This window comes from Phaethon lepturus, unplaced genomic scaffold, assembly GCF_000687285.1.
Source record: "Phaethon lepturus isolate BGI_N335 unplaced genomic scaffold, ASM68728v1 scaffold6249, whole genome shotgun sequence".
Classification (NCBI taxonomy): Eukaryota; Metazoa; Chordata; class Aves; order Phaethontiformes; family Phaethontidae; genus Phaethon; species Phaethon lepturus.
Genome location: NW_010562663.1, coordinates 1505 through 12927, shown reverse-complemented (window position 1 = coordinate 12927; position 11423 = coordinate 1505). Strand labels below are relative to the sequence as shown.

General features: G+C 42.5%; 1 protein-coding gene across 1 annotated transcript in view; it reads right to left on the bottom strand.

The window, feature by feature from the left end:
- Positions 1 to 6353, bottom strand: part of CDCA7L (cell division cycle associated 7-like) — a 12632-nt gene extending 6279 nt beyond the window's left edge. The window contains exons 1-4 of the mRNA XM_010294341.1: positions 6318 to 6353; positions 5876 to 6022; positions 1943 to 2074; positions 1127 to 1483 (exon numbers count right to left, since the gene is read on the bottom strand). Coding sequence (XP_010292643.1) covers positions 1127 to 1483; positions 1943 to 2074; positions 5876 to 6022; positions 6318 to 6353 — 672 coding nt within the window. The remainder of the gene's footprint in view (positions 1 to 1126; positions 1484 to 1942; positions 2075 to 5875; positions 6023 to 6317) is intronic.
- Positions 6354 to 11423: the final 5070 nt, after the last annotated feature.

Sequence of the window (11423 nt, the reverse complement as noted above, 5' to 3'; positions counted from 1 at the left end):
AGCAGGAAGGTTCTGTTGCACCACGTGGAAGATGTCCTAGAGGTGCATTTCAGCAGAATCAATGACTGACAGGTCCAAAAAAATACGGACCTGTTCTGAAAGGCCAGGATGAGGCTACCTTCTGAAAAGCCAGCAATCGTGGGGGTGAGTCAGGCTGTAGCTGTCTCTGAGACAGCTGTACCAGTCACAAGATCAAAAGCTGGACACAGCATTTCTCAGTAAAGACTTCAGAGTAGCATTTATTAAGAGCTATTTAATGTCATTATAGTACCGCAACTAGGATGCAAATGAATTCACATTGGTTGAACTAGAATGAAGGGTGGAAGGTGAGATGGAAGCGCAGAAATACCAGTGCGACAGCGGTGAGGAAAACAGAAACACAGGTACAAAACTAAAGGAAGTTTTCACTTGGGAGCTGCAGGCCCACACAACCAAGAGGTTTACTTGAGCCCCAAGACTGCTTGGAAGCTGCAACTTTTCCTGGAATACAGTAAAACTGAAGGAACCACTGAAGACCCAACATCAACTTGATTTGCACAGGAGTGTGATAATTAAAGACAGCTGGTGGCATTTAATTATTAGAGGAAAAAGCATTAGGGAACGATCAGAGTCTCTCTTTTCCTCCACCTACGCATGCACGCACACTTTCATTAGCAAAGCATATCTAAACATCACATCCCACACAACTGAAAAATTATATTTATCACCCTCAGCACTTTTTTGTTGGCTTTCCAATCTGTAACTCAAGCAGTCTCTCAGACACAAACAAAAAGTAGAAACTCTATTGCGCAAATGACACCATGAACCACCTGAAAGGACCAGCTGGTTTCTGACATATTCTGAACAAAAGACTGTGACTTGGCTATATGTAACTTTGTTCACATCCACATCCAACTCTGCTTTTAAACTTGAGCAGGCTAGTGCTACATGAGGCTATTTGAGGGGTAACTGAGCGCTGACGGTCCTCTAGTGTTCTGCCAGGTAGAAAAAAATCGAAACACAAACCATCATGAGATTTTCCCAAAGTCCCAGCACAGCATGAGCAATGAACCTAAAACTGAAGTGTCCTGAAGTTACATACTCAGATGTAAAGGTCAGAGAACAAAGCACTGCTCTTAAGTCTTACCATGGCTTTATTTTCTTTAATATTCATGGCTCTCTTAAGCAGAGCACTAGAACTTTCCTCCTGTGTTTCTTTAATGTCTTCTTCAGACTCTGAAGCAGAGCCCTCTAGTTTGTCCCATCGCTTGCAGTTTATTTCTTTTGAAAGAGGTGTGAGGGTTTCATTGTCCTTCAGAGGTAAGTTAGAAAAAGCCTGCTCAGGCACTTTTTTCTCAGATGACTTTCTGGTAGGAAACTGAAAGGCAACACGGAGGCCAAAGCTTCTTCTCTTGGGGGAAACTTTCTTCTTCGCCTCTTCCTCCTCCTCCTCACTACCCAATAAATTATCACGTTCTTCACCACTCAAGTCCGGCTCTGTCGCCTACAGGCAGGAAAAATGCCATGTTACATTATCGGCTGTGACATGAGAAAGGTAATTTTTAAATCACTAATTTTAGGCAGCAGTCTCTCCACCTGAAGGCACTGTCATAAATTCACCCAAATCAACATATTTTTAAAAGTTCACATTACACAATTTCTCCCTCTGCAGAGACTAACACAAAACCTACATATTAATATTGTCTGGGATACAGACACGGCTGTCTTCAGAGGAACAACCTTTCCCAGCACAGTCAGTCTACAAGTTCTCATTTCTAACATGTGATATTACATTAAATAAAGCTTTTTCTTCCCCTTTTAATATGATACGTATTTTTCTTCAGCATGAAAAATGAGCCTCACAGTGTATCAGAAACACTCCTACTAGAACACGAGGTTTACACAGAAGAGACAGAAAAAAATAAGTCAACATATACATTCTCATGTAGGTGACTGCCTTTACCAGAACTCCTTTCTTGTTCACATCCACCTCGCTTGAAGTGAAACCTTCAAACGCTTCCGTTTCAGAGTCAGTTTCTTCACTGAAAATCCTCCGCAGTTCTTCAGTGAGGTATCTGGACTGAATCTGAACGCCCTGTAAAAATACCAGCCAGTAGCTGTGAGAGTCAGATACAGAGCTGTCACACAGTCACAATAAACAGGTTCTGAGGTTCAAGCAGGCATCAACTAGGTGGCATATACTGTGAAAGCACTTAACAGGCAAAGTCTGTCAAAACAAAGACAACATTCAGAGATTCTGCATTGAGTTATTTTAACTTAGCAGGACTTTTTTTTCCCCATTTTGAGCACAGGGCTTTAACTGAGCTGCTTCTTGTGGGGGAAACCTTCTTCTTCACCTCTTCCTCCTCTTCTTCACTACTGCCCAATAAACTATCGGTTTTCTTATGTGTAAATTGTCATGTCATTGTGTATGTTTTTTTCTGGATGTAAAAAAGCAGGCCTTGAATGGCTTTGTATTGAGGAAAATACAAACCACAATCACAGTAAGAACAAGCCCTCCTTTTTTTCACTTAGCAGTAGAAACAACACTCTCCTCTGGGCTTGCTGCAGCAGTACTCAAGGCTCCTGGAGATAGAGCTTGCTCCTTCTCACACTGTTACACCATCACTAAGTGACAGATACCAACACAAAATCACAGAGATTTGAGCAGGCCGACTAACACCCTGCGACCTTCCAGCTGCTCAACACTCTCTGTTTCAGTGGTGCAGTCTATCATTCAAATGTGTCCTAGGACACACAGATCCCAAATTTATGTCTGCAGACTAGAAAGTCCAAAGAAGAGCAACAAAACTTGTGAAGGGCCTCAACACCAAGTCTTGTAAGGAGTGGCTGAGGGAACTGGGGTTGTTTAGTCTGCAGAAAAGGAGGCTGAGGGGGGACCTCATCACTCTCTACAACTACCTGAAAGGACGCTGGAGCATGGTGGAAGGAGGTTGTAGCAAGGTGGGTGTTGGTCTCTTCTCACAAGTGACAGGACGAGAGGAAATGGCACCAGGGGAGGTTTAGACTGGATATTAGGAAAAATTTCTTCACCAAAAGGGTTGCCAAGCATTGAAACAGGTTGTCCAGGGAAGTGGTTGAGTCACCATCCCTGGAGGCATTTAAAAGACGTGTAGATGTAGTGCTTAGGGACATAGTTTAGTGGTGGACTTGGCAGTGTTAGGTTAACAGTTGGACTTCATGATCTTCAAGTTTTTTTCCAACTTCAATGATTATATGATTCTATATTTCTAACTAAAAAGTCAGCCAATGAAAAATAAGCTCAGGTCTCATTAAAACACTCTTCACGATATGCACATTACACACCAATTAAACACAATGCATTTACTATATCAGAAATCTATTTCCCTACTTCCAATCAGAATTAGTAGAAGGCCATCTGTCAACTCGTCCTTGTTAGTCTCTTGAAAGACTGGGTCATGGTAGGAACATAACCTATGTTCACACCACACCTGCCTCTTAAAAGTTAACAACACTCACTTAAGTTTGTTTCCCCAATTTGCTTCTGCTATTTCTTCCTCCCACACGAGATACAAAAATGACCTTTCATATGATGCACTTGCTAAGTATCTTTATTCTTCTTTTCAATTCCCTCCCTTCCTTGACTTTAATTACACACTTCTTTACATTAAGATAGTATCTGGTGAAAAACAGATACAATAGATGAGTGGAGAAACTTAGAGGGGAATGGGAGGCGGGGGGCTACAGCATATGCTGTTTCTTTACACTTAAACATCTCCTACAAATTATTATGGGTAATTGGAATGAGTTTTCTCTGAGCAAAATTACTTTATTCTTTTGTTGATAGCACAGTGCAGCTGCTCGAGAAAGGAACAAACACAATAGGGAAGTTACTTTAAAGTTAAATTGCATTTCTTAGAGGGAAACTGAAGTTTTTATGCATTCTGTGTTTTCATGAAATTCCACAATTAAGGTTTGGGGGGTGGGGAAATAAGCTGTTTGTTAGCTAAAGTGACTAAAAGTAACACACCTAGAGTTATGCTGTTACACCTATGAAGAAAGGTCTACACATGGTAAAATACGTATCAGGGACACCAATAGGAGAAACAGCTGAAACTCGGCAGTAGTGCAGAGATTATGGGAGTAGGGTTGAAGAAAGCCTTGAGGAAAAGCAGGCACGCAGAGGTCGCTACTTCTTAATGCGTTTGCACATCAGCATCCAAAGGAACACTTGATGCACTAACATCCCATTCACCACCCGAGCAGGGCAGCTGCCTTGACCTCTCATGATGACTGCAGCATTTTTCTGAACTTCCCATCATTTTGCTCTTCACGCCAAAACCTTTTAGTTTCCTGCATAAGTTCCTATGGTCTTTCTCAGCAACAGTGGTGTTTGGCATCGTAAATGGATGGAACTTGGGATAAAAAAAAAAAATCGTGTTTTTATTGTACCATTTAGTGGTAAAGGAGTTAAGCTCAATACCCATGGAGATTTAAAATAATTCTCAGCCCAAGAGAAACACAGGAATGGTAAGGAAGGCGGCAGTGCCAGCTGTAAATTTGGAGTAAGTCTCACTGGAATTCCAAGTAACGCATGTTAAATTAACAGTACTTAGCTCTTCCGCAGTATGTTTCATCAGATGATTTTAAAAAACTTTGCAGAAAGATCATTATCATAATCTCCATCTCACAAGTTGGGAAACTAAGACAGAGAGAAGTAAAGTGAAGGTGCCTGCAGTCCTCAAGCAGACAGCAGAAGCAGAACCTCAGGCTCCCACACAACTACCTCAGGCTACTCATCTACTACCACCACCATCACCACCTCTCCTCATTGATCCTTCTTCATGCTCCACACAAAGCCACTAATACAAGAGCAAGCTACCTCCTGGTTTTCTGAAGTTACAGCACTGCCAACTAGCAACAAGATTACGAAGCAATTTAGAGCCCAGTATATTTCACTACTTTTTGGCCACAGTCTTTCTCTACAGCACAGACTGTGGCTTTACCTCCAAATGGCTTCTGCACTCTTCTGAGGCCATTTGCCTACAAAGGCTCAGAAACAGTACATACTCATACAAGACTCATTCTGTCCTCTTTGCTAACACTAGTCATCTTCTTTGTCTTCAGCAACTCTTAACCAGGTACTGACCTGATGGACTAGGAAAAAAAAAAAAGACATTTTCAATTTTGTTACTAATGGAACAGAGGGACCTTTTTGAAAGCACAACTGACAAAGATATCTTTTAGCACATTAGCCCATATCTTTCAAGTATGTAATTATAAGCTTCTAAAAGACTAAAAACTAAATTTTCTGGCAGCCAAGACAGCACACCAGTTCTCTTCTTTTCTTGTGAATTCAGCTGGTACCTCCAGCTACCAAATCAGAGAATGAAAAATATCAGATCATTATGCTGATCCAAGCTACTTCACCATTAAGAGAGCAGAGAGCCAGCAAATCTCACAAACGCAGCAGGAGCTGATGGTTTCTGCAGCTCACCGCCACTAAAACATGATTTTGGCGCAGAAACAGCACTGAGATAAATTTCTGGAAAAAATACCTTGAAGTCTGTGTACTCACAAATGCCCATCTATTATCATGCACTTCCACTGTCTTATGTATCCAGAGCACACCAGCCCAGAGTGGTAATTCTCTCTCTCCTGTTTGCTACACTTACCTACTTCACTTAAACTCACCTTCTAATGAAACCCATTTTCCTTTTTATATTATGAAGGAGTTTTTAAAAAGCAATCATCAAAACCTAAAAAGGATGGCAACTTTGTTTACATTTATTTTTAATGAGAGAACTGCAGATTATGGGTTTTACTGCAAGTTACGGCTCGCGTAGCCTTGACACAAGCTCAGATTACTGCTGCACCGAAAGACCGTAACTGGGCCACAGAAATCCGTTCCTACCTTTTTTCCTGATTCCAGGGAATCAAAACTAGCATAGCTGTCCTCTGACAACAACCTCTGTCTGGAAGCGTCATCTTGGAACCCCAGAAAATCTTCATTGTCACTGGGGGCATTAAAAATGTCAGCCACGTCCTTGGGTATCTGTTTCTGATTCAAAATGAGACAGAAGATGCAAGTCAGACATGTGAACTTAATAGGAAAACTCAAATTAGCAACGTACAACTTATTTTTATACTCCTGTGCAAGTACAAATCTGTAGCACAAAATATGCTATGTGTAAACTGTACCTCATTTAGCTAAACTCCAGAAAAATTCTGTACAGACTGTTTTAATCCCTAAGTACAGACTCCAGATTTGGGGCTAGGGATGGGATGTGATAGGCAGGGTGTTTAATTCCACAGAACAGTACTTTCTCAGACATAAAAATACGTGTGTGCCTCACCTTTGAAAGCTCATGCTCAGGGCACCCTTTGCCCATAGTGAAGGGGTATATACCCACCCATAGTCCTCTTAAAGAGCAACAATGGCTCAGAGGTGAAGAACACACCTTCAAATATAATTTAGTGCTAAACAACTACAAGGAAACCTTACCACTAGATCTGATAATGGTACTGTTACATACTTTATCAGACACTTACCTAACTCCAAAAATGAAACAAATGCAATTCATTCTCTTTCGTCAGTTCTGCCGCAGAGCTTTTTCTGCGACACTTGGCAAGAAAGCGAAAATCCATTTTAACCGAGAACATTTCTCATTTACCAGAAGCCCACAACGTAGCCCGCCAGGAGGAAGCACTGCCAAGGGCAGGCAGCGGCACTTTCTGAGGTGACCAAGGTCACAATTTCAGAGTTCAAGAAATCCAGTCCCAGCACAGAAAGAGACTCGTACCACCAGAGGTAATCGTTCCCCCAGCCACGTATTTCACCAAGCACTTCGGATAAGCCTCTCCATGTAACAGGTCAGTAAGGAAGCCTCCAGACAGCTCCCACTCAGGCTGCTTTAGGATTTGGTGCGTGGAAGGTCAGGATGAACAGATCCAGCCTTAAAAACTACGGCAGCAGGCATTTTGCCAAGTTTCAGAACATGGTTTTACACATTCCAGTATCATTTGCAAAAACATTCTGCCATTCACAGAAATGCTTGGGGAGAGAGGTGTCTGCATCGCTCACCAGGATCCATCTATCTTCTACAGCCCCAGGGCCACGTGTACATGCCACGCACACAACTCTTACTTGCAGCAAGCCTCTGTGCTGCTTGCTGTGTGCTAAAGCCACATGCAGATTTCCCACTGCTCTCATTAACTCTAAGGAACAGCTCAGATCAACAGCTGCCTGGTGAGAGGGGCCAGTTCCTCAACAGAAGGAGATGGTCTCGGCCCTCAGTGTTTGAGAGAACATCCCCGAGAACAGTTCCAGAACCGGGAGCAGCCTGCCCTTGCCCACTGTCATAGATAACCAAGATTGCTCATACAGAGCCCCATGACTAATGGGGCTATTAAAAATGTAATTTTTACATTTAAAATTACTATTTTTTACTATTATTTTATTTTTTTTAATTTATTCATGCCAAGGCAAATGGCCCAAAGGAGGCTCCTCCAAAAATAAGGTTGCTGACAAAATTCCACTTCTCTTTTAATAAGAGCAAGCAGCTCTTGACCAAAGCTTCACTCTCTGAAATAAGCTACAGTAACAGGCGTACATGGGCTTAATTTTATATTTGCTCTGTTTTTATAAACCCGATGTAGACTGATGCAAAACTGATTTACTGTTGCTTGAGCAAGAGCAGAATTCACCTCTGAACAACTAACTCTTGCAGGCATATAACGGCATGACCCAATGCACTGCTGCAGAAGTCATGCTGTCCACATTTGAACCTCTTTGGATATTCCCTAACCCCCACCTCTTACAACACAGAGCCAGAATCCGGCTCCGTTGCTGTGATGGAATTCACTCAGTACAGAGCAGCATTAAAAATAAAGCATTATGCATTTTAATACAAGGAGCTGTGAGGCTCGTTACTATGAATAAATTGCTTGCCAGAGTCACCGCATTAGTTCCTGTGCTATTAGTTAGCAAATCACAGCTGAGTTAAGCATACAGTAATCACAGCAGTGGCTAACTAATTTCTCCTTTTTCTACTACTTCTGGATCTGCACCAGAGGAGCTGTTATGAGGGTGTAATTACTGATTTTGAACAAAGAAAAAAAAAAATTCTTTCCCAGCAGAAGACCTCTTTTGGTCTTTATGCACTCTCAAATACTAAGGTATTGATTTAAGGAACTTACTGCAGAACTTCAAAGATTTTTAGTTTGAGACTTGCTCCCCACAGCCTGACTACGAAGAATCCCATTCAGTCACCGAGTCCCAATTTCGCCTAAAGGGCTTAGTTTAATAACAGAGAACACCTGACACATACAAGGTGGACATATTCCCAGAGTTTAAAAAGAGCACCCTCATGACCAAGCTTCCTCACTGCTGGTATTTCTACACCTGAAATTCAAAGGCGAGTTTATTGCCAGCAGAAGTCCACTGCCATCAGCAGACAGACATCAAAGACAAGCTTGCACCAAAACACCTCTCTCACAATGGGCTGGTTCTCCATTATTTATTGTGTAGTCCTGAAGCCACAGGTATTTCCATTTTTAACTTTCAATTAAAATACATTCAGAAAGTGATTTATGATCAGCATCAGAGCCTAGCATTTTAACTCTGTCAACAAAGTAGCATATACCAAGAAAGAAAATACAAAAATGCAGGCACTTCAAGAAAAGACCTTTTTGCCACTAAACCCCTAAAAAAGGCAGAGAGGTGATGAACATTCTTGAGGAAAATATTTCTGACCACAGGTTCAGACACAATGGTCTGCTTAAATGCTGCAGAGATGTGAGAAATACTGTTTTTTGAAGATACCAGTTACAAAAAGCCAAGTACTGAAAATTTGGAAATAATTCACAGCTGCTGAAAACGTCAAAGTCTCATTTCTAGTAGGAAATTTTATACCTATTGAGCTCAGTTATTTTTGCCCATAAAACACACTTGTTTAAAACACTCACAAGGTACTTTGGTACTTTTCTAAAGAAGCAACAAACATTCCCAGCTACAAACAAGATGCAACCCAACAACTTCCAGAACAACCAACCCTAACCATGTTTTTTCAACAAAAGATCAAAGTTCAAGACATCCCCATCTCTCAGTTTCCCCTTCCCTACATTGGACAAAATACCTCCAATACCCCCAGAAGTGCACCCGATTTGTCAGGATGTGCGGAGGAAAGACACCATTCCCACAGAACCGGGAGCAGGCAGCTCACGTGTGCCTGTGGGGCTTGGCAGATCTGTCACCAAGGGCCAAGGGTGACAGGGTCAGGATATGAGGCCAGGAGGGACGTCAGACGTTTTTCAGCAACACTCCCGCACTCACCATGCGAGTGATGGGAAGAGTAAGGCACCTGAGGTCCCCACCAGTCAAAACAACATTTTTCCAAGTGTCATCCCCACAAATTCCACCTACCATGTCAGGTAAGAAGAAAAAGAAAAGCCTGGGGTGAGATGCTTTACTTTCCACATCAACAGGAAGAAGTCTTGTGTCTCAACTGAAAAAGCAATTTTCCTGATACCAAAGCCAAAACAGATGCAACTTTCCTTTCTGCAAGGCAGTGCTCTGGCAGGCTCCAAGGAAAGAACACTTGCCTGCACGCACACCCACAGCTTCGGTGGGAAGCATCAAAGTTATTTCTATGCCGCTGTCAACCATATTGTCGTGGTTTAATCCCAGCCAGCAACTAAGCCCCATGCAGCTGCTCACTCACTCCCCCCCAGTGGGACAGGGGAAAGAATCGGGAGGGTAAAAGTGAGAAAACTCGTGGGTTGAGATAAAGTCAGTTTAATAGGTAAAGCAAAAGCCGCGCACAAGCAAAGCAAAACAAGGAATCCATTCACCACTTCCCATGGGCAGGCAGGTGTTCAGCCATCTCCAGGGAAGCAGGGCTCCATCGCACTTAATGGTCACTTGGGAAGATGAAACACCATAACCCTGAACATCCCCCCAGCTTTATATGCTGAGCATGATGTCGTATGGTGTGGAATATCCCTATGGCCAGCCCGGGTCAGTTGTCCTGGCTGTGTCCCCTCCCAGCTTTCCATGCCCCCTCAGCCTGCTCGCTGGCAGGCCAGCACGAGAAGCTGGACTATCCTTGACTGCTCAGCAACAACTGAAAACATCAGCAAGTTATCAACATTATTTTCATCCCAAATCCAAAATACAGCCTCATACTAGCTTCTCTGAAGAAAATTAACTCTATCCCAGCTGAAACCAGGACACATATTTTACTTTTTAAGAGGTATTTGTACTTATTACTTTCATTGCCAATTGTCACACCAGCACATTCTTCGCTGACAATGATTTATCAGAACTGTGCGAGAAAGCAGGGCTAGATGTAATTCTCTATGTTTGCTCCTACCATGAAAAAAAAAAATCAGTTGGGCTGCGTTCCCCTCATTCAAGTTTGCACAATGTACGAACGTTCCTATTTGAAGCGGAGGACAGATAATTTCAGTAACGTTCAAACTTGATGCTTACTCATTTCAGTCATACTGAAATAATCCCAGTTTAATCTCAAATGCATATTCACACAAACCAAACTACTGCAAAGTCACACCTTCAACACACGCTGGAAAATCTCTTGACTTGTCCTGGGCTCAGTACAGAGGCCAGCCCAAGGCATGCCACCCAAGGGTTACAGGCACTGCATTTGGCTCGTAGCCCCGAAATAACAACCAAACAGGGAAGCACTCCAAGGCTGACAATTATAGGCAGAGCTACAAGAATAGAGGGCCCCAGCCAGAATGCTGATACGTGCCAAACCAAAACCCCAGAACTATTTAGAAGTCGAGATCCTGGTCTTTCCACTAGAATCACAATGGCGAATAGCATTGTGTGAAAGCTTAATTTTTACGCATCATACAAACATGTGAAAGACGTGAAAGGCAGAGAGAGACAAAGTCATGTATTACAGTGCAGAAGAATCACACAACTAGACACATGGTCAACAGGACTGTCAACACCGTCCCACCAGCCTGAGACTCAAAGGCAGCAACCCTGCCCACAAAGAAATTTAGGAAGACAAGGAAGATCCCAGATGATCACAGCAACTTCTCAACAGCACCAGAACACAAAAACCTGAAACCTCCTGGACAGGAAGTATATTGCTGGCACAAGTAGCATCAGGGTGAAATGCGAAGGATTGTTCAGAGAAAAGACGGAACAAGTGATAAAATGAGCAGTCATCACACAGTTCTATGATCTTCACAGGGATACTCTGATTCCACTGAAGGTGAAGATGGATTATGCCTCAGTCTGTAAATCCATCACAGCAAGAAGTCCTGCGACTTTCAGGGTGGTTCCCCCTGCCCCTGCGAAACGTTATGGTAATTTTCACCACAGTCAACCTACTCCTAAACCCAAGTACTCCATGAAATTCTAGTAAATTCAGCTGTTTTCAGAACAGAGTATGGTTGCTACATTTCTTTAATTAAACTGGTAATTAAGT